The 27,947-nt window shown below is 40.8% G+C and overlaps 1 protein-coding gene across 5 annotated transcripts; it reads right to left on the bottom strand.

Annotated features, from left to right (window-relative positions):
• Positions 1–3,136: 3,136 nt before the first annotated feature.
• On the bottom strand, positions 3,137–27,943 carry TGS1 (trimethylguanosine synthase 1). 5 transcript variants are annotated; one of them, XM_040261243.1, is made up of 13 exons: positions 27,668–27,943; positions 25,073–25,137; positions 23,170–23,342; positions 21,789–22,605; positions 21,063–21,180; positions 20,033–20,119; positions 18,491–18,665; positions 16,489–16,795; positions 15,997–16,149; positions 14,311–14,454; positions 12,242–12,458; positions 10,927–11,005; positions 3,137–3,393 (listed from the first exon to the last, which is right to left on the bottom strand). In XM_040261243.1, exons 1-13 carry the CDS (start codon positions 27,769–27,771, stop codon positions 3,271–3,273), a joined length of 2,562 nt encoding a protein of 853 aa, XP_040117177.1. In that variant the 5' UTR covers positions 27,772–27,943; the 3' UTR covers positions 3,137–3,270. The 5 variants fall into 5 exon arrangements, with proteins under 5 accessions (XP_040117177.1, XP_040117179.1, XP_040117181.1 ...); XM_040261245.1 differs by having other exon boundaries at positions 27,571–27,870; XM_040261247.1 differs by having other exon boundaries at positions 25,065–25,137; positions 27,668–27,782.
• Positions 27,944–27,947: the final 4 nt, after the last annotated feature.

Below are 27,947 nucleotides of genomic sequence, written 5' to 3'. Positions count from 1 at the left end.
TTATAAAGAGCCTGAGATAAGACATTAACATTTGGGAAGAGAATAAACACTGTATGAAAAGTTTTTGTGCTTGTTTTTCAACATTTTTATGACAGAAATTATTAAAAAATAAAAAGTTAAAGAATGAAAGCAAATATGAGCTAATGTACTAACTTTATATCAATAAACCAACATCTAAGTGAATGTGTATTTTTCAGGGAATTAAAATTAAAAAATAAACTATCAAGACACTTAAAAAAACTGGAATAAAAAGATTAGTGTTATTTAGGACACAGAAAAAAATAAAATACTTTCCAGAGTATTCTGCCAGAACAGTCTAACTCTGATACCAAAACTAAACAAGGCACACACATACATGAAAAACATCAACAAAACAGAACAAAGTACTCTTCAAGTGAAATCCAGCAGTGAACTAAGATAATACAATATGATGAAGCAGGATTTAAAGACAAAATGCAGATGTGGTTTAATAATTGGAAATTTCAAAAGTAATTTAGTATTTTATTAAATATGAACAAAAAACTCTAGGAAAGAAAAACAGTATCTTTAATTTTAATGCCACTGCAATAATATTAAAAAAAAATGCTTCTAACCTTTCATTGTAAAATAAAAAGCAAGGGAAAAAACCGCCATTATCATGACATCCCTGGTGTCCTAACCAACGCAATAGGAAAAGAATACTAGGAGGCATACGTGTCAGCAAAGAGAACAACTCATGTAGATGTCATGACCCCTATTTAGAAAATCAAAGTGAAATGACGGAAAAGCTATCAGAACTATCAGAGTTCTGACTGGATGTAAGGAAGAACTCAAAAGCACTGTTTCACACACAAAATACACTTGTTAGAAAATGTAACAACAAAAAAGGTCCTATTCAAAATCAAACAAAAAGTGTGAAGCATCAAGCAATAAACATGGCAAAAAATACAGAAGGTTTATACAATTAAAATGACACGTTATTGGAAGACAAAGAAGATCAGAATAATGGAAGGACATTTCATAAGTTTCTGGAGAGGAAGATTCAATGCTGTGAAGATATCAGTCTTTCTAAACTGAAAATTAAAAATCCCAAAGGTTGGGGTTTTTAAAATAGACCTTGATAAATCCATGCTTATCTAAAAAAGTAAAAATGCTCAAGAAGAGCCAAGAAAAATTTAAGACACTAATAATAGAAGCCAAAACTATCAACACATATAACAAAGACTACAGTAATCAAAAACATACAACATACACACACAAAAACATATGGCACCAGAATGGATGAGTGATCAATGGAAAAAGAAGTTTTCACAAACAGAATATTATACATACACGAAGGTCAAACTTCAAATTGATGGAGAAATGTTAGTTCATTTGATAGTAAATGATGTAGCAATTAGCTACTCATTTGGTGAAAACATTAGATGCCTAACACATGTATTTTAGGTAATAAAGAAATGAAAAACTGCTCACACTTACTAGTCATCAGAACATGCAAATTAAAATAACTTTGTTCAGACTGGTGACAGTAAGAAGTGAAAATATATGTAGGGAAAACCAGTCTGTTTCATGCATAGCTAATAAAAATATACATATCTGTAGGGCAACCTAACATGATACACTAAATAAAAAAATAACCATGACCTTTGACTTAAAAATTCCACTTCTAGGAAACTACGCTACTTAAAAATATACACTGTTAGTACTATCTGCAACTGCAAAAACTGGAAACAATACAAGTTCATAGTTGGGTAAGGTTAAAGAAATTCTCATAGATTTGTATTATGTGACGGTTAGAAGACATATATGTATTTATGTGGACAAACTTGTAAGACATTCAAAACAAAAATCAATCCAATCCCACCCCACCCTACTGTGTGAGGACAAGGTCACACTGAACAGAGAAGTGTCTTAAAGGATACACACCGAAGTGTCAACAGTGGTTGCCTTTGGGAAGAGGAGTGGAAACGTAAGCAATGGAGATGCAGAGGAAGAGTCAAGGCAGGGGAGGATGGTAGGGTAGGTGTGTTAACTTTGTATTTAAATTGCTGGAATATTCACTTTTATAAAAGTGTTTTTAAAAAGTTTCACTTTTTAAAAGTGAAGTAAGTGAGTGAAGTAAGAAGAAAAACCAAAACGAGTTGGACTAGAACATGATTTGGCTCCTAAGGAAGATTTTGTTTGAACAATGGGGTTGCTTGATAAGTTCTTTGGACCACTGGTAATCTATCAGTGAGTCATTTTATAACTCAGCTATATCTGTGCCATCAGCGGGTAGGCGTATTTTAACCCTGGTTAGGCTTCCTGTTCTATCTGCACACAGTCATGTATGTTCAGTAAGACAAATCAGTTTTAATATTAACAACATGCAAGCATGGAAATGCACTGTGGACAAAGTATATGCATGAAAGGTTAAGTGACAAAAACTAAAAAATAATTGGTAATTTTGGATATCTGCTTTTACCCCTCCTGTCTCCCACCCCAAGAGGCCAGTAAGCATATTCTAGGGCTAAGGGCCATGTATAGAGCTGTGGATGACCAATGCTGCCATTGTTTAAAAAATGGTGAGAAGTTTAAGGTATAGACACTAATGCTACCTGATGAAAAAGTATAAAAACCTAGAACGCTGACAGATTTTGATGTTGCAGATTAAAAAGAAATTAATTTAATCCTTAATGATCAGTTCTACTGCTACCGTACTGCAAGGCAAACAGGCAAACTTTGTGAAGGTTCAAGAGAACTAAAGTTAGCATTGCTCTATTCTCCAACCCAGTTGCTTTTTAAGTTTTTTTTTTCTAATATTTACTGGAAATTCTCTACTTTATTTCAACCCCCTGGCTCCATCCCAGCCAAAGCCATGTTTTGTTTAATGTTTAATATGCCTGTATTATTGGAAGATAAAGGTCCCACATCCCCAGTGGCCAGAGAGCCCCATGTCCATGAATTCTGACCTACTTGTAAAAATGACTGAACACACTTTTTAGATGAATAATTAAGAAACACATTTTCTTCCTCTGTTGACTGCCATTTTAATAGAAAAAGAATATAAACTTTTACACTATAAAATATATTTCATTTTTTCCCATAGAAACTTAAAAAACACTAACTATAAAATAAATGGATGCTTAAAAGCAAATTTCACATAGTACTACACCAGTGAGGGAAAATGTGTATTTGGGCACAAATACCCACTAGACTCTGGGCACAAAACATCAGTGAGCACAGAGAGTAATTTCAGTGAATGATAATCTGAATGCTACATGATCTTCTGGTCTCTCTGTCCCACCTCACTTATGATTCAGAGGTTGATCTTCGGATCAGGTCCCCAAAATAAGCAGTGATTGTCTTCAATCTATTATTAAGAAAGTTTTGTTCTATTTCCACTTGCCCTCCAGGCCCAGCCAAGGATGCTACCTGAAAATGGAACAGAAGAAAGTCATACATACATAAGCATGATTTCAAAATAAACCTTCCATTCAGATGCTTTATCAAGACAACACCAAGACTTTCAAATAATGAGGCATCTCAAATGTTCACTGTCACTTTCCAGGTGGGTATTAGTGAACTGTTTGGTGGCAGAAATACTTGTTGTTTTAGACACTTTTGACATTACGGGTAGGACCACAGTGCTATGTTATTGTATAAGACTTCAGTTCAGTTCAGTCACTCAGTCGTGTCCGACTCTTTGCGACCCTACGCGTTGCAGCACGCCAGGCCTCCCTGTCCATCACCAACTCCCGGAGTTCACTCAGACTCACGTCCATCGAGTCCATGATGCCATCCAGCCATCTCATCCTCTGTCGTCCCCTTCTCCTCCTGCCCCCAATCCCTTCCAGCATCAGAGTCTTTTCCAATAAGTCAACTCTTCGCATGAGGTGGCCAAAGTACTGGAGCTTCAGCTTTAGCATCATTCCTTCCAAAGAAATCCCAGGGTTGATCTCCTTCAGAATGAACTGGTTGGATCTCCTTGCAGTCCAAGGGACTCTCAAGAGTCTTCTCCAACACCACAGTTCAAAACCATCAATTTGACTAGACTGACCTTAGTCGGCAAAGTAATGTCTCTGCTTTTGAATATACTATCTAGGATGGTCATAACTTTTCTTCCAAGAAGTAAGCGTCTTTTAATTTCACGGCTGCAGTCACCATCTGCAGTGATTTTGGAGCCCCCCAAAATAAAAGTCTGACACTGTTTCCACTGTTTCCCCATCTATTTCCCATGAAGTGATGGGACCAGATGCCATGATCTTCGTTTTCTGAATGTTGAGCTTAATCTCTCCAAAGCCAGAAGTTACAGAGGAACAGAAAACCAACATATCCTTCCCAGATATCAGGTTTATTTATTAAGATAGAACGCCTCAGAGAGCGAGACAGACCTGTCCATCTCTCACGGGAGCTCCAGCTTCTGTGACCTGACTCTTGCTTCCTGGGTGGGCTCTGAGCTGTTCTCCCAGCTTGAATCACCTCCTCCACCTGCTGCTCTTGCATGTGTATTTTTAAGTCTCCCCCCTCCCCCACTTTATTGTGATTAAATATACTGCTCTTTTTGAGGTCTACTCGTATACAGTGACTGGCCCTGTTATTAAGAAGCTAAAAGCACCACCATCTCTCCACCTCCGAAGAGTTAAGCTCAAAAGGATGCTTCACAAGAGCAATGCTTTACTACCCTAAGTCTTTACAAAGTTTCATTTTAGTCCAGCATCTTTTGTCTAACCTCTCAGGTCTATTACTAGCAAATATACTCCCTTCTAACCATCACCAGAGACCAGTTTGTTGAGGGTGGCAGGAGGGTGAAGGGAAAGGGGGATGCAGTGGAAGCCTGGAATTCAGAGACCTGGAGACAGGGAATGGGGGAGAGAGGGCTCCCAGAGTACCAGGGACTGGTTTGGAGGTGAGACATCTAATCTCAGTAGTATTACACGTGCTCCACCAGCTTCTAGCAGGAAGTAAGATTTACTGTGTATCATCAAAGAGCATGTATTCTACAGTACTTCAACTTCTCCTTAGAAAAACGTCACAGACACAGAAATAGGGAAGAAGCAAAGGTCATTCCACAATACATGCTGAAAGAAAAAAAAGAGGTTGTTCCACTAGGAAAGTAACAATGTCGATATCAACTTCTTCCACAGAGATGCAAAGAGATGGCCGTGTTTTTATCAATAGGGATAGATCATAGCAGAAGCCAAACAGTACCTGTTACAATGAAAAGATGCGTGTATACATCCCACTATTAACTAAAAAGGCATAAAATAATTAAAGTAAAGGGTCTTGAAGAGTCGGACACGACTGAGCGACTTCACTTTCACTTTCATGCACTGGAGAAGGAAATGGCAACCCACTCCAGTGTTCTTGCCTGGAGAATCCCAGGGACGTGGGAGCCTGGTGGGCTGCCGTCTATGGGGTCACACAGAGTTGGACACGACTGACGCGACTTAGCAGCAGCAGCAGCAGAAGTGAAAAACAGTGAAGTCATCTCAGAGCAGCAATTATTAGGAAGAAAGAAGTGTTTCATTTTCTATTCTGATATCTTTGTGCCTAGGCAGTGTATTAAAAAGCAGAGACATCACTTTGCTGACAAAAGTGTGCATTGTCAAAAACATGGTTTTTTCAGTAGTCATGTATGGATGTGCGAGCTGGACAATAAAAAAGACTGAGCGCCAAAGAACTGATGCCTTTGAACTATGGTGTTGGAGAAGGCTCTTGAGAGTCCCTTGGACTGCAAGGAGATCCAACCAGTCAATCCTAAAGGAAATCAACCCTGAATATTCACTGGAAGGGTTGATGCTAAAGCTGAAGCTTCAATACTTTGGCCACCTGTTGCAAAGAGCCAATTCATTAGAAAGGACCCTGATGCTGGGAAAGACTGAAGGCAGGAGGAGAAGGGGACAACAGAGGGTGAAATGGTTGGATGGCATTGCAGACGCAATGGACTTGGGTTCGAGCAAATTGTGGGAGATTGTGGAAGATGGTGAAGGACAGGGAAGCCTGGTATGCTGCAGTCCATGGGGTCACAAACAGCTGGACATGACTGAGCGACTAACCAACAGCAATCTTTGTGCTAGTCTGATTTTTCACAAGGAAGGGTAAATGAAGAATTTTGTCTTTAACCAATGAAAGGCATATCGACTAGTATATTTAAAATATAATTGCTTCACAGTAATTTATCTATGAATTAAGATATAACTTAAGCCAGTATTTCTCCCATTCCTTTAAATAATGATTTACATAAAGAAAGTTGAGACTGGCAAAGCAGAAGTCTTCTCTGGGTATGGGGTGGGGACTGAGAGGAAGAGGAAGGAAAGGAGGAGAGACGAGGTGGGTGAAGAGAAGCGGCGCTGAGCTGAAACAGCAGCAAAAAATCTGCTGGAACAGGGACAGCAGAGCAACCAGAGGCAAGCGGCAACATCTCAGTTCTACCCGTAACTTGCTCATCAATGCAGAAAGCCATTAAGATGAGGTTTGGCTTCCTAAATCTAAAAAGGAGGAATATTACCAATCTCCCTGAAAAGAGCACCCTGTAATTCATATACAGAATTACATTAAAATGAATCTGAGAAGGTAGGGTTTCCTGCACTTGGGGGTTTTGGGTAGAAAAAGGAATGACGATGTCTTACATGGGAGTTTTTGAGGTCTATGACAGATTATTTTATTCAACAACTACTGAGTAAATGGCTTAAGGGTTTTTCTTCTAGGCAGTGGAGTGCACCAAAACCAAAACAAAACCAAAGGATGCATTTGTGAATCTCTCATTCCAGCCAGGAGACTCAGACGATGGACAACTAAAGCAAGTATTGAAAACACCCATCCAGTGTTTAGAAAGAAACTTAAAACAAAATTAGTATGTTACTGCCATCAATTTACAGCTGTCTTTATTTTTCACTAGTAGGTTTAACTGACAAAATGTCATCTGGTTCCTTCCCCTTTTTTAAGTTTAATAAATTGAGAGGGGTGGGGGAAGGAGATGGAGAAGAAGAGGAAGAGGAAGGAGGGAGGGGAAGGGAAGGAAAGAAGTAAATAGATAAAAATCAGCAGTTCCCAATTACAGGGTATATTTTTGGTATTGGACCTTAATATACTACGTTTACCAAAAGAAACGCCAGTCTGTTTGGACGGGTAGTACAACTAAGAACTGGACTCTCATGAACTCGACTTCATGTCAAGCATGCCACTCTGCTCTTTCTAAACCTTGCCGTACCATCTCTTCTCTCATTTAAAAAATCCTACATGTGGTCTACCTGTGGCTGATTCATGTGGATGGACGGCAGAAACCAATACAACAATGTCAAACAAGCATCTTCCAATTAAAAATAAATTCAAAACAAAAGTTATTAAAATATATCAAACAGATTAAAATTGGGAGAAAAAATCCTATATGTGGATAGATTTTCATTTTAAAAGGAAAAGCTGATTTTCCACAGTATTTTGATCCAAATTCAATACCGGTATAATGCATTAGCAATTTCAAGTTGTTTTTTTTTTTACTTTTATTATTCTCTAGTATCATTACTCCCTCTAGAGGTAGAATATGTGAATGAGCTAGCTACCAACTGCAATTCTGGCAGATGTGTGAAGTAAACCAAAATGCAAGAAAAAAAAGTTCACTTTCTCCTTGGGCAAGCGTTCATTTAGCTAGAAAAAATGTACTCACTCAAACTTTCGTGATAGTGAATTTCCTATTGTCATTCAAGTACCCAAATATCCCATCTAATGTTTAATAGAAGGATCATTTAGCCTCCTGTGAGACTAGTTATGATGTACAATTACTTTTTCTTAAAATTTTTTTCTTTTTCTTGATGTGTGATATACATGTGAGAAAAACAGAATTATGGAATAGGCTCAGCCTTATCTTGGAATCTAGAACTGAGTCACATGAGTAGCAGATGTTAGGTTTAATATTCAATCTGATATAAAAATACATAAAGCCAGGAGAGAGTGCTTTTTCTTTCTCCTGTCATAGCACACACTTCCTGAGAGAACTGATGTTTAGACACAAAGGCTCACCAGTAGATGACAAGCACCAAGATCTAAGATTATCCCCTTAAAACTCAGAGGAAGAGCTCAGACTTGTTCATTCTGTTTCCTCGTCTTTTAACCCAGAGAATCTCACTTCTGGCGGCACATGACAATCACTTGGAGTGTTTTAAAAATTCATGTGTGGGCCTCACCCCAGAAAATAAATTGGAGAGAATCTTCCCCAGTAGACTTGAGTATCAGTAGTTTAAAAAAGCTATTCAGTGACAACTATACAAAGAAGAAAACCCGAGAAAATCTTCAAGACACTGGATTTAGCAATCGTTTCTGGAGATGACATCAAAAGCACAGGCAACAAACAAAAAAATTAGCTAAGTTGAACTTCATCAAAATGAAAACATTTTGTGCATTAGAAGGCACTACTGAGAGAGTAAAGAGGGACTTCCCTGGTGAGCCAGACCCTAGGACCCTGCACCCTCACCGCAGAGAGCTCAGGTTCAGGCCCTGGCTGGGGAACAAAGATCCCCCAGACTGTGCGGTGTGGCCAGAGCAACAAGAGTAACAAAAAACACTTCAGAGGCAACCCATGGGATAAGAGAAAAAACTGGGAAAGCATATATCCAATAAAGGGTTAATACCCAGTAACCCAGAAGACACGCACATGAAAAGACGCTCAGCATCACTTAGGAAAGCACAAGTTAAAAGCATAGTTATTACCAAACAAAATAACAAATGTTACTGAGACTGGGGGCAAGTCAGAACTCTTGTGAACTACTGTTGGGAATGTAAAATCATTCTGTTGCTGTGGAGAACAGTCCAAAATCTAAAAATAGAATCACCATGTGATCCAGCTGTTCCATTTGTGGATACATAACCAAGAAAGCAGAAAGCAAGGACTTGACCAGATGTGTGTACACTAGACGTGTGTACACCTGTGTTCACAGCAGCATTATCCACAGCAGTCAAAAGGTGGAAACAACTCTGAATGTCCGCAGACAGGTGACAGGACGAACAAAACGTGTGTGCATACAACGGAGTGTCATTCAGCCTTAAAAATAAAGGAAGATTCTGACACATGCTACAACATGGATGAACCCTAAGGACATTATAGCAAGTGAAAACAGCCAGACACAGAAGGACAAATATCGTATGACTCCACTTACTGAGGTATATATTAGTCAGGTTTACAGACACAGAGGGTAGAAGGTGGGCGTTGGGGGCAGTGGTGGACGGATGTGGAGTTAGTCTGTGATGGGTACAGAGCTGCAGTGTCAGAAAACAGAAAAGTCCTGAGGCACATGGTGCTGACGGCTGTACCACAACACGAATGCATTTAACGCTCCTGGATCGTCTGCTTCAGAGAGATTTGGGTGAATTTTGTCATGAATGTTCTACCACAATTAAAAAAAAAAAAGCTATTCAGGTGATTTAATTTGCAGCCAGACCTGAAACCCAACATTCCAAAGATTAAGCAGATGAAGCAAAGACGGGAAAGCGTAACAAACAAACACAAGAACATGTTCAGTACATAAGTGTTACTGGTTAGTAGAGGAGAAGAGAAAAATCTGCAATCTGGAATGTGTGTTTATAAACTAGATTCTGTCATTTTACAATTTGGGGGGGTGTGGTGTTTGCACCTCACGGCTTGTGGGATCTTAGTTCCCTGATCAGGGATGGAACCCGTGCCCTCTGCAGTGTCAGCAGTCTTAGCCACTGGACCACTAGGGAAGTCCCCGTTTTACAAATATTAAAGATGTCCACTCTGCCCTCTAGGGAAATCATGACATCTTTATCTATTGTTCTTCTTCCAAATCTTAGTAATGTTTACATTCTTTCCACAATTACTTTAAGACAGGATCTTCTGAGTAATAGACACAAGAATTTCTGAACATTTTTGGGCTGAAGGGACTGTGAAAAATGGTTTACCTCTTATTTCATTTATTCTTCAAAAAAAACACATTAGATGGGATAGAAAGAATTTATATATGCGAGGAATGAAGAACAGACAGAAGTAATCTCCCAGAAGGAAAAAGGAGACAAAACACCAGAAAATACAGTTATGGGACACTAACTTTCCTGTAATAGATGTCCTGATAAAGGGAAAAAGATGGTGAGAACATAGCTGAATAAATAATGGAGATAATTTCAGAGTAAAATATGATGAACAAAGCTCAGTGAGAGTCAGCTCTGAGAGTGCCAAACAGGAGAGAAAGGAAAAACCAACACCCAGCAATGCTGGAGTAAAACTTAAAGATGAAAGACCAGAGATTCTCAACAGCATACTTGGCACAAAGCAGATATGTGATGAAAGTGAAAGTTTCTCATCCAACTCTTTGCAACCCCATGGACTACATAGTCCATGGAATCCTCCAGGCCAGAATATTGGAGTGATAAGTGCTTACAAAACACATCAACGAAGGCATGAAACCAAGACATCCTTAGATCTCTGTGAAGCAGTTATTATTCCAGGGAAAAACCCAACATGTTTACAATAAATGTTTGTGATATGAACAGAACAAGGACATGGGAATGTGAGTCAAGTGCCCTATACCTCAAGGCCATAGAAAAAACCGATGGTCACATTAAGGTTTCATCTGTCTGTGTATTTCCATCGAGGCTGTCATTTTTAGGAACACCTAACACCTATTCTCAAGGCAGGCTTCAGTAAAGACGTCTCAGCTATGTCAGGTGTGCAGGATTGGAACACAACACATTCATCCTTTCAGGACATGGAATGAAAAGCCCTGAGTGTTCTGTTTATGGTCATGTGCGCCAGGAGCCAAGGAGAGGAACAGGATGAAATGGGCGTGGGTAGACTTAACTGCTGAGCACTTCTAATTTTCTAATAATAGAAAAAGAAAAAAGCCAGGTACTTCTCATAAATATGCTCTCAAGTAAATAATACCCTGTATCTTTTCCTGTCCAGTCTCTGTAACAGTCACACCAGAGGTTCATAGAAGATCTTCAGTAATGGCTTACCTGGTCGATATCAGCATTTCTTGGAAGAAAAAAAACGATATTATTAGTGATCTTCTGGGAAAGTCTGAAAATTTCAAAGGTATACAATAGTTAAGGAAAAGTAACAAAAACAGCAGTTGATTTCTAATCAGAGATATGTTCTTCAACTGTTGTATCATAACCCAAATGTATTCTGATATGGAACAGTGCTCTATGTGTGTTAGTTGCTCACTCATGTCCAACTCTGAGACCCCATGGACTGTAGCCCTCCAGGTTCCTCTATCCATGGAATTTTCCAGGCAAGAAAACTGGAGTGGGTTGCTATTCCCTTCTCCAGGGGTTCTCCCAGACCCAGGATCGAACCGGGGTCTCCTGCATTACAGGCAGATTCTTTACCACTGAGCCACCTGAGAAGCCCAACAGTACCTCTAATGGGACCTAAAAGAGAGCAAAGGTCTGTCTTGTCAAAGCTATGGTTTTCCCAGTAGTCATGTACAGATGTGAGAGTTGGACTGTAAAGAAAGTTGAGAGCCGAAGAACTGATGCTTTTGAACTGTGGTGTTGGAGAAGACTCTTCAGAGTCCCTTGGACTGCAAGGAGATCCAACCAGTCCATCCATCCTAAAGGAAATCAGTCCTGAATAGTCATTGGAAGGACTGATGATGAAGCTGAAACTCCAATACTTTGGTAACTTGATGTGAAGAGCTGACTCATTGGAAAAGACCCTGATGCTGGGAAAGATTAAAGGCAGGAGGAAAAGGGGACGACAGAGGATCAGATGGTTGGATGGCATCACCAACTCAATGGAGACGAGTTTGAGTAAACTCTGGGAGTTGGTGATGGATAGGGATGCCTGGCGTGCTGCAGTCCATGGGGTCACAAAGGGTCAGACACGACTGACTGACTGAACTGACTGAACTGTCTCCAACAGGTCAGGGATTAGAAGTTTAATCTATGTATTAGATTATCCTAGGGTAGGAAACCAACAGCTAGAAACACACACTCTTTCTTTCTGCTATTTCCTAGTTTTTGTGAAAACAGGATGAATAGGAAAGCACAATAACCACATCTTTCTAGTAAAGAATAAAGACAAGTAACTCTGTCCACCCTATTTTTTCTAAATTTTAATTAGCGATTTAAAACAATTCCTGTTAAGAGCCATAAATGACTCCTCTGGGGAACTGAGATAAAAGGAAAAATAACACATGGAATCTTTCAAGTGCTATTAGTAACATCTCTCCTGTTCACTAATTTCACACACACACACACACACACACACACACGTCTCCTCTCCACAACCATCATCTGAGTGAACTCTAAAACTTTCAAAGGATATCCGTCAGGAGACATCATGGTGCTGATGTCGAAGATCTCAGCAGTGGCGTAGTCCGGTCCTCCCCACGGTGGGCTGAGAAACACGATGTCAGCCTTTAGACTAGGAGCCAGTTGCAGGAAATCTCCACAGATGAACTCGATCTTGTCCACTACGCCGTAAATTTCTGCATTATTGCGAGCAAGATCGATCTTAACGGGATCAATATCGATGGCAATCACTAAAAATAGGAACAAGAAAGAGGAGTTCAATGATACTGATTGTGAGTTATATGGACGAGTTCATCTTCTGAGCAGTCTTTATTTTCTGTGTGTTTAAGTCCCTTTTAAAAAGAATTTTTAAAGGGAGATTTGGCCACATAAACGAAAGAATTTAAAAATTTCACCTAACCTAGGAAGATTCACTTGTGTTGTATCAAGAAAATGAGACCAAGGATGTGGCCTGCAGAGCTGTCTCACTTAGGCCGCTTGGCCAACGCAAGCAGTGAGGTGGTTACCCATCATCCCAAGCCTGGTCTGTGGTCAGAGCTGGACGGTAGACACAGGAAGGTGATGGCTGCACAGACAGTTTAGAAATGCTAAGACTTTAGATAAGACCAATTTCCTTAAGATGAGGCAATGTCCAAAAGTAGACAGATTTGACAATGTCTACAGAAAGGCAAATAAAACACTTTTTGACAAACCTATATAGCCAACTTAAGAAGAAGAGATGCAAAAACACTTGCTGATGATGTTTAATGAGACATTTTAGGTAGAGGGAACAGATGTCATGTTTTTACTGCAGGGGCTCTCATTTAATTTACTTCAGTTTCATAATTAGCAACACAAACGTAAGTTAATTCCAACTCACTCATGTCTTACAATAAATTACTCATGCGCACCTGTGTGTGCAACAGGATGTTAGTGGCAATATTTTATGTCTGCAAGGGCGGAGTGCAATCCTGATGCATACACCATGGTTGACAAGGAAACAGCTGTATTACAGAAAATGCTGGTTTCAAGGTTTGTTAATGCTTTAGGGAAATAATGCACTAAGTAAATCACTGGAACAATGAATACAGGCACCAACCCTATGTTGCAAAATCATGCATCCACAACACTATTCTTCTAAATAACATTCATATTTATAAAAGGGACAAGGTCCTTTTTAGCTGCTTAATCTGCTGAATTGATAGCACGGAGACAGATGCAGAGATACACTGTCAACAGCAAAAATTCAACAGAAAAAAGTGACTTTCAACAACAACTGTATTTGGCTAATGGCCCTGTTTTCATCTGTGCCCTCCTGGAAGACATTTTTGTTTTCAGGCCTAACAGAGTGTGAGCAATTCAATCTGGCAGGTGAATGAAGTGCTGATAGGTGCTGGAGGATAATGCAGGGAACTGCAATGTCCAGGAATGGCAGCCACTGGCCACCTTGTCCAGTCTTGTAAAGCCTCCTCCCAGCCCATCCCGGGAAATAGCACACGTATTACCTACTTGACCCAGTTCCTGGCAGATATATAGTAACAGGTTTTCTTTTCTGAGTCAAACAACCATGAGGACGGTCTAATATTTAAAAGGTTCTTAGTGTCTTAGGATGTCAAAGCTGAAAGGTACCACAGGGTTCTCTCAATTTAATGTCTCCTTTCCATTAAGATTAAAGGAAGTCCAAAATCATACAGCGGGTGAGGGCAAAGCTGGACCCCACTGCACCATCTACACTTCTCTTCTTCCAGAGAACAGTCTCTCCCATTTTAATAGTTTTACTTTTATATCATGTTATAATCTTGCTGCTGCTGAGCTGGGTCTGTGTGATCTTGGGTAAATTATTGCATGTTTTATTTCTCAGTTTATTTGTTAAACACAGAAAGTATAAAAGATACATATCACAAGACTGTTGACTAAATACAGTGATACATATTAAACACAACAGTACACAAAGTGTAGTCTTAATATATGCTATTTTTGTTAAATATTCGGCATTAAATTATCAATGATTATATCTCAGTAAAGATAGGGCTGAAGGAAAATGAAGCATCTGATGAATAAAACTGAAATTAATTAATGAGTAAACCACTGATGACCAATTACCTCTCTTCCCTGTTAGGGCAAACTGAATGGTATTTCCTCCAACTCCACAGAAGGCGTCCACAACGGTGCCACTCTCCAAGGACTGGCTGACTCTGCCCGCGATATGCTCGGCGATCTTCTCAGGAGTAACTGAAAACCAGCCCTCTGCAAAGGGAGAGGCTTCTGTTAGGACATTCAGTGTCAAGAAGTCAAGCCAGACACAGACACAGCAAACACTGATGTATACTACTGAATAAATACCTAAAAAACAACGCAGTTTCTCTTTTCAAAAAATCATATATTATCCAGTTTGAAAGAAAGGTCTACAAATTTTGTTATAAACGGAGCAGTACTATCCCCAGTCGCAATTTCCACATAAACAACCACCTCTATTCTTGCCTGATTCTTTTACAAAACGCCTCCAATAACTGAAAGCAATACTGATTTTTCTGTCTGACTGCCTATCATGGAAAATAGAAAGGTAGCTGTTCTAGCTGACCAACTCCCCAAACTTCACTGAGGCTCCCAATTAATTCATTCCTAGAGGGGAAGCAATGAACCAGATTTGTACCAGACACTTGGCAAAATGTGCAGAAAGCAAGGATGTGACAGCACGACCGTAGGGTTGTCTTCGTCTTCAGTAATGAAGTCCTGTGTCCACTCCACAGGACAAGGACATTGCCCTCCCCCTGCTTGTCCAACAGAAGGGATTTACGTTTTTCAGAATGATATTTCTCTGAACAAAACGATGCACCAATTTTCCTATTCCCTCCCCCTCCTTTTTTAAACCAAAACTTTAAATGGCTCCTCACTGCCAGAAGAATAAACACATAAATTCCTACTATAGAATTATCAGCTTTTATCCAGTCTTATTTCCCCAACAAACTCTATGTATGCTCCCTGATATACAACATTTTACAAATAATTTTAAGAGGTTCAAGGAACCCTGGAAACTCCACCACAGATCGGTACCTCCTGATTTTGACAGTTAATAAAGACCAATATTTAAGTAGCCCCAACACGAAAATAAGCATGTTTGTGCAACCGAGTGTAAGCTAGCTGTTTAAGGTCATGGTAGGAAAGCTGGAGAACGAATTCAAACTTTCCAGTATTAACTGATTAACTTACAGCTTTCTGCACATCAGATGTTCTGTTTAATCATCTATCAATTGTGCTAAAAATACAGAATAAACCTGAGTGTGAGTTTAAAAAACATGTATATATCCAAATTGAGAGACACTGTGGAAGATGACTGGCAGCTCTTCTCTAGAAAATGTTAGACATGAAAGGCAAAAAGGTTGAGGAACTGTCTTAGATTAAAGGAAACTAAAGAAACATGAAAATAAATGTAATAAACAATCCTACACTGGAAGGAAAAAAATGCTGCAAAGGACATGATTAGGATAACTGATGAAAGGAGAGCACTACTTTGTTGATTTTAACATGGTAATAATGTTAAATTTCTAACCTTTTCATTGTTACATAAATTGATCATTGTTCTTAGAAAATACACACCAAAGTATTCAGGGGTAGGAGTACTTGGATCAGAAAACACACATACACAGAATGACAAAGCAAATGTGGCAAAACGGTAGAAAGAGCTCAATCTGAGTAGATGGGATATGAAAGTTTCTTACAATTCTTGTAACTTTTCTATAAATCTGAAATTATTTCAAAACGAAGTTAAAAATTACACATCCACATTACCTCTGTCTAATTTAATCCCATCATCGAAACGGGAGAAGAGCCTGTACCTCTGAGCCCAGTACTTCACAAGCTCAGGCACGGCAGCAATCTCAGGGGGCAGACTCAGCCCCTTTTTGTTCTTCTTTTTCTTTTTCTTCTTCTTCTGACTTTCAGCTAGAACAAAAGAACAGAACCAATACAGATGCTGACTACAGAAAGAGGAAATCATAGGTGAAATGTGTGGTTACATCTAAAGTGTGGTTACATCCAATAACTAGAGTTTGGGGCTGCGCTCCAGAACACGCAGCCTACAGAGCAGCGTGGTGGCAGATGCCAGTCTAGTGGCATTGATGGAGGTACTCAAATAGCTCCCTATGTGAGTGAACTTTTTATTTTACTGTGCTTGTTCAGCCGAGGGGGCTCTGAGTGTGAAGATGATTGTAAATGATAACGAGGAAAAGGCACACTGAGAACAATGACCTTCCGCCCGTGACAGTGGGACCACATGCTCACCTTCAGCCTCTTCCTGGCGAGGGTCCGAAGCAGCCTGGGGCACGCAGCCCTCTGTATCTGTCCCAGCGGCTTCTGGGCTGGTCCCGTTATACTTCTCTGCCCCCACTTCCCCGGCTGGACACACAGCAGGATGCTGTCCAGGTTCTGCCTCACTCCTTTCCACTGGGTCATCCCCCTTCTCAACAGACACTTCTGGTTCCTCTGAGCCACTGCTCGTGCAAGTGTCTTGCACGTTGTTATGAGAAATCGACTCTGGCGTTGCTTCTTCATCCATTGGTTCCTTAACCCACTTTAGAAATTTTTCTACCTGAAATGTTAACATGTTATAAGCATGAATTAATTCTCTGTTTGTTACAAAGAACATGTCTACCTGCTTTACCATTTGTTTTTTCTTTTTGTTTTTTTGCTTTACCATTTGTGACTTGACGAGCTGTGTCACAGTATTAGCTCAGATATGTACACTACATCATACAAGTTAATAATAAGTAATTCCAACCTAAATGTTACCTGGACATACCATGACCTCACTTAAACACAAGACGATGATGTTCCTACATGCAATCAACACCAAGAGGATAAAGGTCTCTGTTTCAGTAACTTTCCATTAGGTCTTCTAACAATATAACCGTACTATACATTACCATTACAAATGCATTCATCTATTGTTGAGCCATAACTTTTAGTTTTTCCAACTATACAGAATTTTCTGCAATGGCCCAGGCTATTTGATCTATGTTAAATGGTACTCAGCATCAGAGATGAACTCTACAAAGATTTAGTGTCAATCCATCTAAAGAAAATGTGAGCTGCCTTCTAATGAAGCAGCAGAGTCAGTAAAGTGATTCCTAAGAAACAGGTTTCTTCTTTGAAATGCGAACAAGGCTCAAGGTCAGATGACGCACAATTCCATGTAATTTTCTAACATGAATATCCTTCATAACAGATCTTCCTGATCTTCCTAAGAGTCAGGAGATGAGAGTAAGAGTGACAGACAGGCAATGGGCAGAGACCACGACCTAGAACCTTCTTTTGGGGGCACCAATAGGATACTAAGGGCACAACAGTCACACTGATTTTACTTCCTCAGCCACACACAGCAGTTATGTTTCAGCTCTTCGGCTATGGACGAATGTACGGGACTATGACATCCAACGCAGTGTAGAAAGACCTGTTAGACTGATCAAACTGGTACTAGGAAATTTGTTCCAGATATAGCCAGGGCCACTCACATAGTAAAATAACACCACAAACCAAGCAGTCTGAAATACAATAAAAATAAAACCAGCAATAAATCTGTAGCATGTTTTGGAAGGATGGTGAAGTTAAGGAAAGATAATGTACCCTAAGGGTAAAACAAAGTCATCACGGGGCGTGAGACTTTGTTTCATCGCTCTACAGAGCTGCCCCAGAGGTGGCAAACACAAAACTGCTCACTGGATGGTGATCTTTTTCTATAACAGAGAAGAATCACTCAAGAAACGAAGCAAAAGCAACTCTAATTATTTTTGTTTCCTAGGTACTCAGAAGGCTGGTAAGCAAAATCCGAGAGAGGGGATGTGCGTGCTCCAGTTAACAATGTGAGTCACTAAATTAGCCTTGGGGCTCAGGACAGCAGGGTGAATTTGTCAGTGCAAAGTTAAGATTGATCACCTCTAGATGACCTCAAAATTAAGGCTTACAATAGCAGCTGTCAGAAATCAGGCCTCCAGGATGGTGCTTAGCCTGAAACAGATGAGATGACTGCACATGTCAGACACCATCACCTATTTACTGTTCCACATGTTACTACTTTGCAGATTTCAAACATCCCCATCAGACCACCCCCAAATTACCTATTCTGCAAATTTCATTCACACAATAAAAGCCTTGAAGAAGCAAATGGAACAGAATTTTTGGTGCCCTGACCAGAAGAAGCAGGGTTCTCATTCAAAAACAACAATTAAGCAGCCAGGGTCATAAACTCAGACTAGGTTTGTAAATATAGAGCAAATGTTACACACACCTTACTCAAAGTTCTGCTTTTCTTAAAACCAGTTTTCTCTGACTCTTCAGTGAAGAAGATGTGCTTGTTTTTCATGTTGATTTGTCGTCTCATGTCCAAGGACTTTGACTTTTGCTTCATGTTCTTCTGCAGATACCTCACCCGCCGGCGACTGAAGTTTGAAATTCCTCCATATCTGTGACCAAAGCAGAAGGAGTGGACTCAGACATAAGGGTCTTTGGATTTCTTTATTCAAAAAGAGAAGAAACTAACAATTTTCACTATTTCCTATTAGCAGTCAATACTTTTATTTCATTTTTTTAAATTATGGAAATTACAAAATAAAGTTAAACATGCAGAGGACTGCAGAGGACTTTTTAAGGTCTAGCTTGTAGTTTAATTCTCAAGGAAATGTGAAACACCAACGGTGGGAATATCAACACATCTTACCTAAAACAGAAAGGAGAAATTATATTGTAAAATGTAACAAAGAAACAGCAGGAAACTATAATCCCAGTGTTCGTTGGGAAAAATACAATTTTTCTCACAGTAAGGTGATGCCAAAGCTCTTCTAACCCTGTTCTGGATACGTTCAATTATCTTTAAAGTGGCCACTAGATTCTTAAACCAATCTGAACTTACCTAAGAAGTGAACCCCCGTTACTAAAGTAACTAGAAAACATCTGCTGATCTAACCATATGAAGTTTTCCAGTCCTAGAAGACAAATGTCCGTTGTGAAGCCTTCGTTGACTCTCTGAAGCCTCACTAACTGCCTCTCCTACAGACTATTAGGGACCTACAGTGTAACATACAATTCAGCACTTAAACTCTGAAGAGTCTGGCTTTAAATGTCAAGTGTATCTTTCACCCATATTATAAACTTAATAAAAAGTGTATCTTACCCTTCTCTTTTACTGAGATTATGTGCTCCAAATAGAAGAGCAGTGAAGTTAAATTCCAGGTAACAGAATAAATCTCTGTGAATATATACCAGCAAGAGCTACCTAAGTGATTTCTCAATAAAATTACATGTGGCTAAAAATAAATTCTGCCAGGAATTTTAAAATGTGGCAGTGATCAGGAAAACCCTTTATATTATTAACTTCTATTTAAGTTAAATTCCAGGTAACAATAAATCTCTGTGAATATATACCAGCAAGAGCTACCTAAGTGATTTCTCAATAAAATTACATGTGGCTAGAAATAAATTCTGCCAGGAATTCTAAAATGTGGCATTTATCAGGAAAACCCTTTATATTATTAACTTCTATAAACTCTAGCCTTAAATGATTATATGGCTTGGAGTACAAAGAGACGATTACAATTCCGTAGACTAAAAACACTGGATTGCTATGAAGTGCAACTGAGTTGATAATGTGAATATATCAAATGCACAGTGTTAGCTCTACAATTCTTACTAATAAGAAAGGTTAGTGCTTTGACTGTAACACCTCAAATGCCATGAAATATGTAACCACCATTCCCTATCTGAATATCAAGAGAACTTGAGGACTGCTGAGTGGTTAAGATTTCTAGAAGAAACAGCGTTGATGGAACATTACTTTTGCCCTGAGCCGTGCTTGAATCCTAGAAGAGAACCATCGTTGTCAAAGTCTGAGTCCGGGTTTTCATCAAGGTCCAGCTCATGACTAAACAAACAAAGCAAACAGTGATAAGCCATTAACTATAGAGCCCATTAGTTCAGGCAAATATTAAAAGTCAACCCATGTAAACTTTCCCATCGCATCAGTCAACCACAGTTCACAAACACAGAAAAACAGGAAGAAGCGCAGTTCAATCAGGATTTACCAAATGAGATCAATTACCTAGTAGTATCTGGGACACAGTAACAAGCACTCAAATCTTAAGTCAAGTAATTATCTCTATTCCTGAACATGGTACAAATATAGATTTCTCCATTTTGTTTTGGAAAAATACCCGTTAACCTGTAGCCTTAACTAATCTCCTAGGTGATATCTCTAGAGGTTTTCCTTAAAAGCAAAAAAGGAAATATTTGAAAGGTATCAACCCAACCAAAAAAGTTACAGAAGAAAAAATGTTACGAAGGTTCTAATGACATTGACATTAATGAAAGTGACATTAAGTAACTCAGTGGCCCACTCTTTTTGACCACACGGACTATTGCCCAGCAGGCTCCTCTGTCCATGGGATTTCCCAGCAAGTGGGTTGCCACTGCCTTCTCCAGGGATCTTCTTGACCTAGGAATGGAACCCATGTCTCCTGTGTTGAAGGTGGCTTCTTTAGCACTGAGCCACCATCACCACCTTTTGTGGAAATCTTCTAGTGACCTCTATTACGTGGGTGACAGTAACAAATGAAAATGATGAGAAATAACTCTTGTAAATTAAGTTAAGCTCACTGTGTGTATGTAGAACCTATGAGGTCCCAAGAATATAAGTATACACCAGTATACACATAGTCTCTGCCTCTAAGGACCAGTAGAAACTGAGGAGTTAGCAAGAACATGTGCTGTTTAGAAAGAGCAGGTAGAGATGTGCTCTCCTGCAGTAAGCTCCCGAGTTCCTAAAGCGTGCTGGTGTGTGCTGGAGAGAAAGGTGGTGAGTGACTCGCCTCCTCTTCAGTTTGCTTCGCTTCTCTTCAGGCGGATCGTCTCCACTCTCATCCCCATCAGTGCCACTGCGGTGGCATCCGTCTCTGACTGTGTTTGCTTCTGAGGACTCCTGTGAATCTAAAGAGGTGGAGATATCACAGTGGGTTTCTGTCCCTGGTTTGACAACTCTTCTGTCATTTCCAAACGCAATCAACATCTTCCAGGGCCTTTCCTGCAAAGAACTGCATGCCAGACCACATCTATTTATTCTGTGTATCCACATACAGAATCCTTAGCTAGGTCTATGAAAGTCTAAAAGTTCCCATGATCTAACTACTTGAAATGTCAACTCTAAGAAATTCCATGGTGGTTCAGAGGTTAAGATTTGGTGCTTTCATGCCTTCACTGCTCTGGCCTGGGTTTGATCCCTGGTTGGGGAACTAAGATCCCTCAAGCCAGGGGGTAGGCAAAGTGAAAAAAAAAAAGTGAACTGTGAAATTACTTTTCCTCATGGCTGTCCAAATCTATACAAATTAATCCACAAAGTTACCTCTGTGACATCTGTTAGCTATCACACTTTGATGAAATCCTAACCTAAGTAACTCTAAAGATGGCATAGTCACATTTAATTAAAAACAACTTCTCTTTCTTAAGAAGCAAATACATCTAATGGTCTCTAACAGAGCTCTTAAATTAAAAACGGAAATGACAAAAAGACAAGCATCAAAAATCTAGGCCAGTCTTACCCTGAGCCGGCTGGTCTGTGCTTCTGCTCCCAGACGAGCTGTTTTCTGTGGTTCCTCCATGACTCCGTTCACTGTGGCCAGAAGCAGGGCATTCTCTTCTGCTGGGAACTTCACTCAAACACTGACGTCCATCACAACTTAGGGAGGGATCTAGTTGTCTCTGTTCTACTTTCTCTGAATTCAGACTTATGTTACTAATTCCATTGAGAATTTCACTATGATCTTTATCACTTGAACTAGAGCTTTCGCTGCCAACGGATAAAGATGGGGGGAAAAGTTCATCTGCTTTCATATGATTTTCGTCTTTCTTGTTGTCAGCTTCTGTTTTAGACCCACCAGGGTCTGTATCTCGGCTTTGTGAGGCATCAAAAGTCCAGCCCTGAGCTTCCCAGTACTGAAACTGTTCCAGATAGTACCAATACATCTGGCTGTAGTGCTGCTCCCACTCCTCCTTTGTGTCTGGAACATTCCATGGTTCTGGACACAGGGTCGGATCTGCATGTTTCTCTTGCCAGCTTTGCCACAGCAGTCCTCCACCGTATTCATTCCAGTACTTTTCCCACATCTCTGTAATTTCCAGCTTTGGACCTACTGTGTTTTCAGCGGTAAAACTTTCAGCCTCAATGTCTTTTTGGCTTTGAACTTTGTACTTTCTAGTGTTCTCATTCTCAGATGAAGAAGGATCGTCCGAAGCCGAAATGTCATCTTCTTCACGTTGTCTCCCGGATTCTCTCTTAATCTCATCTAAGTACTTCTTTTGATGTTTTTTCTTTTTCTTTTTCATTATTTTAACTTTTTTTCTAGTATTCATAGATTCCTACAAAGAGAAATAACTTGAATATAAACTGCACTTCAGAAGCTATAATAATAGGTAGAATCTAAATCTATCTTGACATTAAACAAAATACCCTTAACCTCCCAACCTGGGTTTTAGTGACACAAACAAGTGAATGGTACTATCTACGTTTCTAAAAAGAGGAATCATCACACACGAGACATATCAAAACCAGAACCATAAATTCTAGTTATCTCATAAATACGTACATACATTTAAAAACAGGTGTATGCATATGTGCTAAGTCGCTTCAGTCGTGTCCAACTCTGTGACCGTATGTACTGTAGCCCACCAGGCTCCTCTGTCCATGGGATTCTCCAGGCAACAATACTGGAGTGGGTTGCCATGCCCTTCTCCAGGGGATCTTCCCAACCCAGGGATCAAATCAGTGTCTCTCATGTCTCCTGCGTTGGCAGGCTGATTCCTTACCACTAGCGCCACCTGGGAAGTGTCCTAATTCAAGAAAGCATTAGATTCGGGATAAAAAAATTCCATGTGATATTTTATGAAGAAAATTAAGAAACAAACAATTAAACTAATACTTACCTCAAAATTCTTATGTGCGGACATCCTACCGAATTGAAGGGGCAATCCCATACTCCTCATGAGTTCAGCCTCGGAATCCAATTCACTCTCATCTGGGTCTGGGCATTTGTTGCCGTGGGGCTCTGCAGGGCCCTGGGAGTGGCCTCCTTCCTCCTCTTCCGTGGCTTGTTCTCCTACACACAGCGGTTGTTATGTTAGCTTAGTTTCAGAGAAGATTTAAATGCAGGTTTTATCATCCTCATTTTCATGAAAAAGAACTTGAGATCCAGAATTACTACATGACTTGCTCAAAGTAAAGGTGTGCAAATATGACAATTTTTAAGGGGAAGAAAAATAAAAGGAAGGAAAAAAGGAATTGATAGGAATGTGGACTAGTGAGAAAACAGCCTCCTAGAGCCAAGAGACAGCTTCTAGTCTGGCTCCGCCTCCCGTTGTCCACCCAGCTGCCCACTCAGCTCACTGCACAGAGTGCCTCCTCTTGCTTGGTGCTGTGCTGGGACTGAGGATGTATGAGGGAACACAGCAGGGAGGCCCTGGGGAAAACAGCCCCATTTCCACATTCCCATCTGCAGCACGCAGTGGGTTTAACATGATGACTTGGGGAGTTATTTTAGGAGTTGGTAACAAGAGAAGTGAGAGGCAGGTCTTTAGGCCCTTCATGGGTACTTCAATCGCAACTGGCATTTACAGCCTGGGACTCTGTGGGAAAGTTCATTTAATGAAAGGTTTCACTATTAAAAAGGTCTGAAATCCACTGAACTGGAAGATGCTTTCAAGCTCCCTGATTAGAGAAAACCTGTTTTATTACAACAAAACAAGTTTTACTTTATCCTATTACGGTTATCCAAAAGTAGATCATAGCACTAATTGGACAAAAGCCACTCAAATGCTCTATTTAAAAAATGTGAGACAAAACACTCTATATGAGCATACTCAATTAGGGCTGAGCTGCACTGCAGCTAAATAATCTTAGGCAACAGAATGGGAACCTTAACACTGTACAGATGAAGCCTGAAAAAAGAGATCCTATGGGCAGAAATTCTACTAAAAGCCAAAGGGGGAAAGATACCAATTTAGGTAATAAAGCAGACTCCACTCGCCAGCCCACGTAATGAACTCATGGAGGCTCAGGAGAGCAAACAGGGAGGATGGATCAGCTACATATGCCGTATGCTCCCCTCGGGCTATGCACATTCCCTCATGTTCAGTAGGACCCTAGGCTCTAGAGGAATCTTACTTGCATGGCGTCAAACTGAAACACAACCAAACATTCTACCGTGTGGGTAAGTGATGATGCAATGATGGCTCCGTCACGTGAGAGCTGGGGAATTTCTCAGGTCACATGACACGCCACTTGTGCTGGTTTTACCTACACCTTGGGCTGCAGTCTTCCCTCTGTGTCTGGAGGAACATAAAGATCCACATGGAAGGGACAAATGGGGTCCTGACAGGGAAGTCTGACGGAGACCCAGGTGGTTTTCAGGTAAGGCTCAAAGTGTAGACGAGATTCTATTTGTTATGTGGGAGAGTTAATACAGATGGTAGGTCCCTTACTTCAGGCTAGACTGGACGTTCACTTGGAGTTGACCCCGAACCATTTACCTATAAAACTCCTAAAGGACTGAAACAAGGAGGCCGTGAGAGTGAGGAGGCTCCAGTGCCTGGGTAGCCTAATCCAGCAAACCAAAACCCAAGCCAGAGCCAGGACACTGGGATCCGAGAACATGAAAATTAAGCACACCATGAATGAGCAGCCAAGTAAGCTTTCCCAAATAAGGCAAGTGCTTAAACTATGACCAGTCAAATAACCTCCCTGCTTCACTTCTGCATCTTCTCTATACAGTATTATGGCTAATTTTAGTAAAAAAAAAAAAGGGGGCTATTCAGCTTCATACCGTATTACCTGCACTGCTGTCATCGTCTTTAACGTAGTAGCCTTTTAGTCCCAAATTGTACAATTTCCGATCTCTGTGAAGCAAATTAAAGAGTCAATACTGACAAAATTAAACTAGAGAAAAAACAAGGTTTAGGCAGCACAGATTAATAAAAAGGTTAAAAAACAGAAAAGCCCTCTGCTAACACATTATTCTTATCTGTAATACAGAGGTGATAACACATAGCTATAGGGTTTTAACAAGGATTGACTGTACGTGCAAAACACTTGGTATAATCCTATACAAGGCACACTATAATGATAACTACTAATTATTAAAGTGGCAGCTCTGGATATTGGGGGAGGAATCTGATCCTCCTTGTGATATACAAACAGGGAAATATTCTATAAATTTGCAGTAAGAAGTCAGCATAAATGTCAGAAGATTTATCTTACAGATTTACAAATCCATGTGCAGACACTACTCCATTTGCAAATAGGACTAGTAGACAAGACAGTCATGGTCTGAGCTTGTTTTGGAGACTAACTTAAAATGAAGTTCTTACTAAACTGAAACATAAATCAAGATTAAACAATTTGGTCTCAGTGAGTTTTAAAAACAGTGAATAGATAAAACTTTTCTTTACATATCTCCTTTTAAATTTTTTCTTTACTAAGAGAAGAATTTCATAACCAAAATAAACCTAGCAGGATACTTAAAATAAAGGGGGGGATTTTATTATTTTATTATTATCTTTCTACCAGCAAATTAAGCTGTAATACATTCCATTGTATCTGCCATGACAAGGCCATCTGCAAGAAGAGCTAATACAACTTTTCTGTACACTTGATGTATTTCATATTCCCCGTTTATTTATTTTTTGTACTTCATGAAATATAATGTAGATGGTGACTTAGAAGGACAGTGAATGGGGAGGGGATGAAATGCAATTGGCAATATGCCCTCTGACCCCCAACAACTTGGTGCCCCAGTGGGTGGGAGGGCAGCCACAAAAGGGCATCAGTGGTGTGCCCGCCAACACCCATGCACATTTCTATGGAAATTCTTTTTCCCACTTAGAGCAACTTTCAAACATCTCTAAGAGCACTCATCACCAAGGAAGGTGCATTTCTGATGCTGAGTATTCGAAGAATTTCCTGTTACACCTGCTAAGAGATCTCTATAGAGCAATCTTTGAGTTTGCTAAGTGTAACTCAGTTCACAAAACAGAGTGATTTGGAATGTGTTATCTGGACCTGGTGGGCTTCCCTGGTGACCCAGCTGGTAAAGAATCCGCCTGCCATGCAGGAGAGGCAGGGTTGATCCCTGGGTCGGGAAGATCCCCTGGAGAAGAGAACGGCAACCCACTCCAGTATTCTTGCCTGGAGAATCCCATGGACAGAGGAGCCTGGCGGGCTGTAGTCCATAGGATCACAATGGGACACGACTGAGCAAGTAAGCACATACACACGTACAGCTGGACCTGGGACATGATAAAGACCAACTGACCTGGAACCGCTGAACTGAACTGTAAGGCTGGAGACCAGACCTGGAGTGGAGGGACACCACGAAGACACCGCCCTCTATGAGGCCTGGCCAAGCAGTTCATCATCATACCTTGAATGCAACTACCATCACTACCGTTTCTAAGTCGGCTTTTTCTCACAGCACCAGACAGGTGGTGGTCAAAATACACGCTGAGTAAATGACTCTTGGAAATCTCTGAAGTGGAAGTAGCCATTTCTCTACTGTAAAGGGACCATGCATTCATGAAAGCAGTCAAAAGGAAAGGGAATCCTTTCTGAAACGGCTGAAAGGGGAGCACGGAGATGTTTTGACTCGCCCACTGCCCACACAGCTCATCTACCGCAGAGCTGGGATGTGAAACCAGATATTCTGTCTCTCAGGACAATGCTCTTAAATTCTGGCTTGAGAATGTGTTGTGGGGGAAAAATGCCCACGGGCAATGAGTTTGTTATGCTTTGTATGAAATCTTAGAAGTCACCACTAGACAACATCACATGACTGTAATACCAGAAAGTATATTTCACTTTCTTCAGTTTCCAGTGAAAGTGTTAGTCGCTCAGTCGTGTCTGACTCTGCGACCTCACAGACTGTAGCCCGCCAGACTCCTCCACCCATGGAATTCTGGAGTGGGTTGCCATTTCCTTCTCCAGGGGATGTTCCAGACCCAGGGATCGAACCCGGGCTACCTGCATTGTAGGCGGATCCTTTACCATACGAGCCACCAGGGAAGCCCAACATTTTTAAAAAAGATGGTAACCCAAAGTCAGTCATCTTCAAACCTTCACCGTGTGATGTCACATCCCAGATCCATCTCATTCGCAATTCACTTCCCTTGCTTGTAACCGTCCTCTCAGATGGCGAGTGTAAAATAACACCCACCGGCCACCACGTTTTCCCCTAACAGCGCACAAAGCAGATTTCCTCCTTCACTTCAGGGCCGCAGGCGACCACCCCCTGAAGCCCGAGGACGTTTTCCCCTTTTTCGTAAGCATTACGGTACCCGAGGGTCGGACGCGCTGGCCGCGGTTCTAGGGCTCCATCACCACTGGTTTGCAGCCCCCACAGGTCGGGGACCGAGCGGCCCGTGTCCGACTTACTCCACAAACGCCCGCGAGCAGAGGCAGAGGATGCGCGAGCCCTCCCGCAGGTCTTCGAGGAAGAGACACATCTCCGCCACAGGCCTCCACTTCTCGCAGTACATCACAGCGCCTCAGAGGAGGCGGCCACGCTGCAAACAGCGCCGGCCAGCCACCCCGCCGCGGTTCGGCTGCCGGGGGCCGAGGGGCGGACGGAGGAAAAACCCCTGGCTGCAGGGTACGAACCGGCCCGGGACGGCTCAAGCGGGAGGCAAACCAGTAGCTGCCGCCGGAAGTGGTT

This window comes from Oryx dammah, unplaced genomic scaffold (assembly GCF_014754425.2).
Source record: "Oryx dammah isolate SB20612 unplaced genomic scaffold, SCBI_Odam_1.1 HiC_scaffold_19, whole genome shotgun sequence".
Taxonomy (NCBI): domain Eukaryota; kingdom Metazoa; phylum Chordata; class Mammalia; order Artiodactyla; family Bovidae; genus Oryx; species Oryx dammah.
This window is presented reverse-complemented; position numbering and strand designations above follow the sequence as displayed.

Excerpts from the sequence above, each read along its gene's own strand:
- TGS1 (XM_040261243.1), bottom strand. The coding sequence starts at position 27,771 with ATGTACTGCGAGAAGTGGAGGCCTGTGGCGGAGATGTGTCTCTTCCTC. Across the intron at positions 16,796-18,490 it reads AAAGCAGAACTTTGAGTAAG|GTAGAAAAATTTCTAAAGTG; the intron begins GTGTGTGTAACA and ends TTAACATTTCAG. Across the intron at positions 16,150-16,488 it reads TCGCCAGGAAGAGGCTGAAG|CTGAAAGTCAGAAGAAGAAG; the intron begins GTGAGCATGTGG and ends CTTTTGTTCTAG.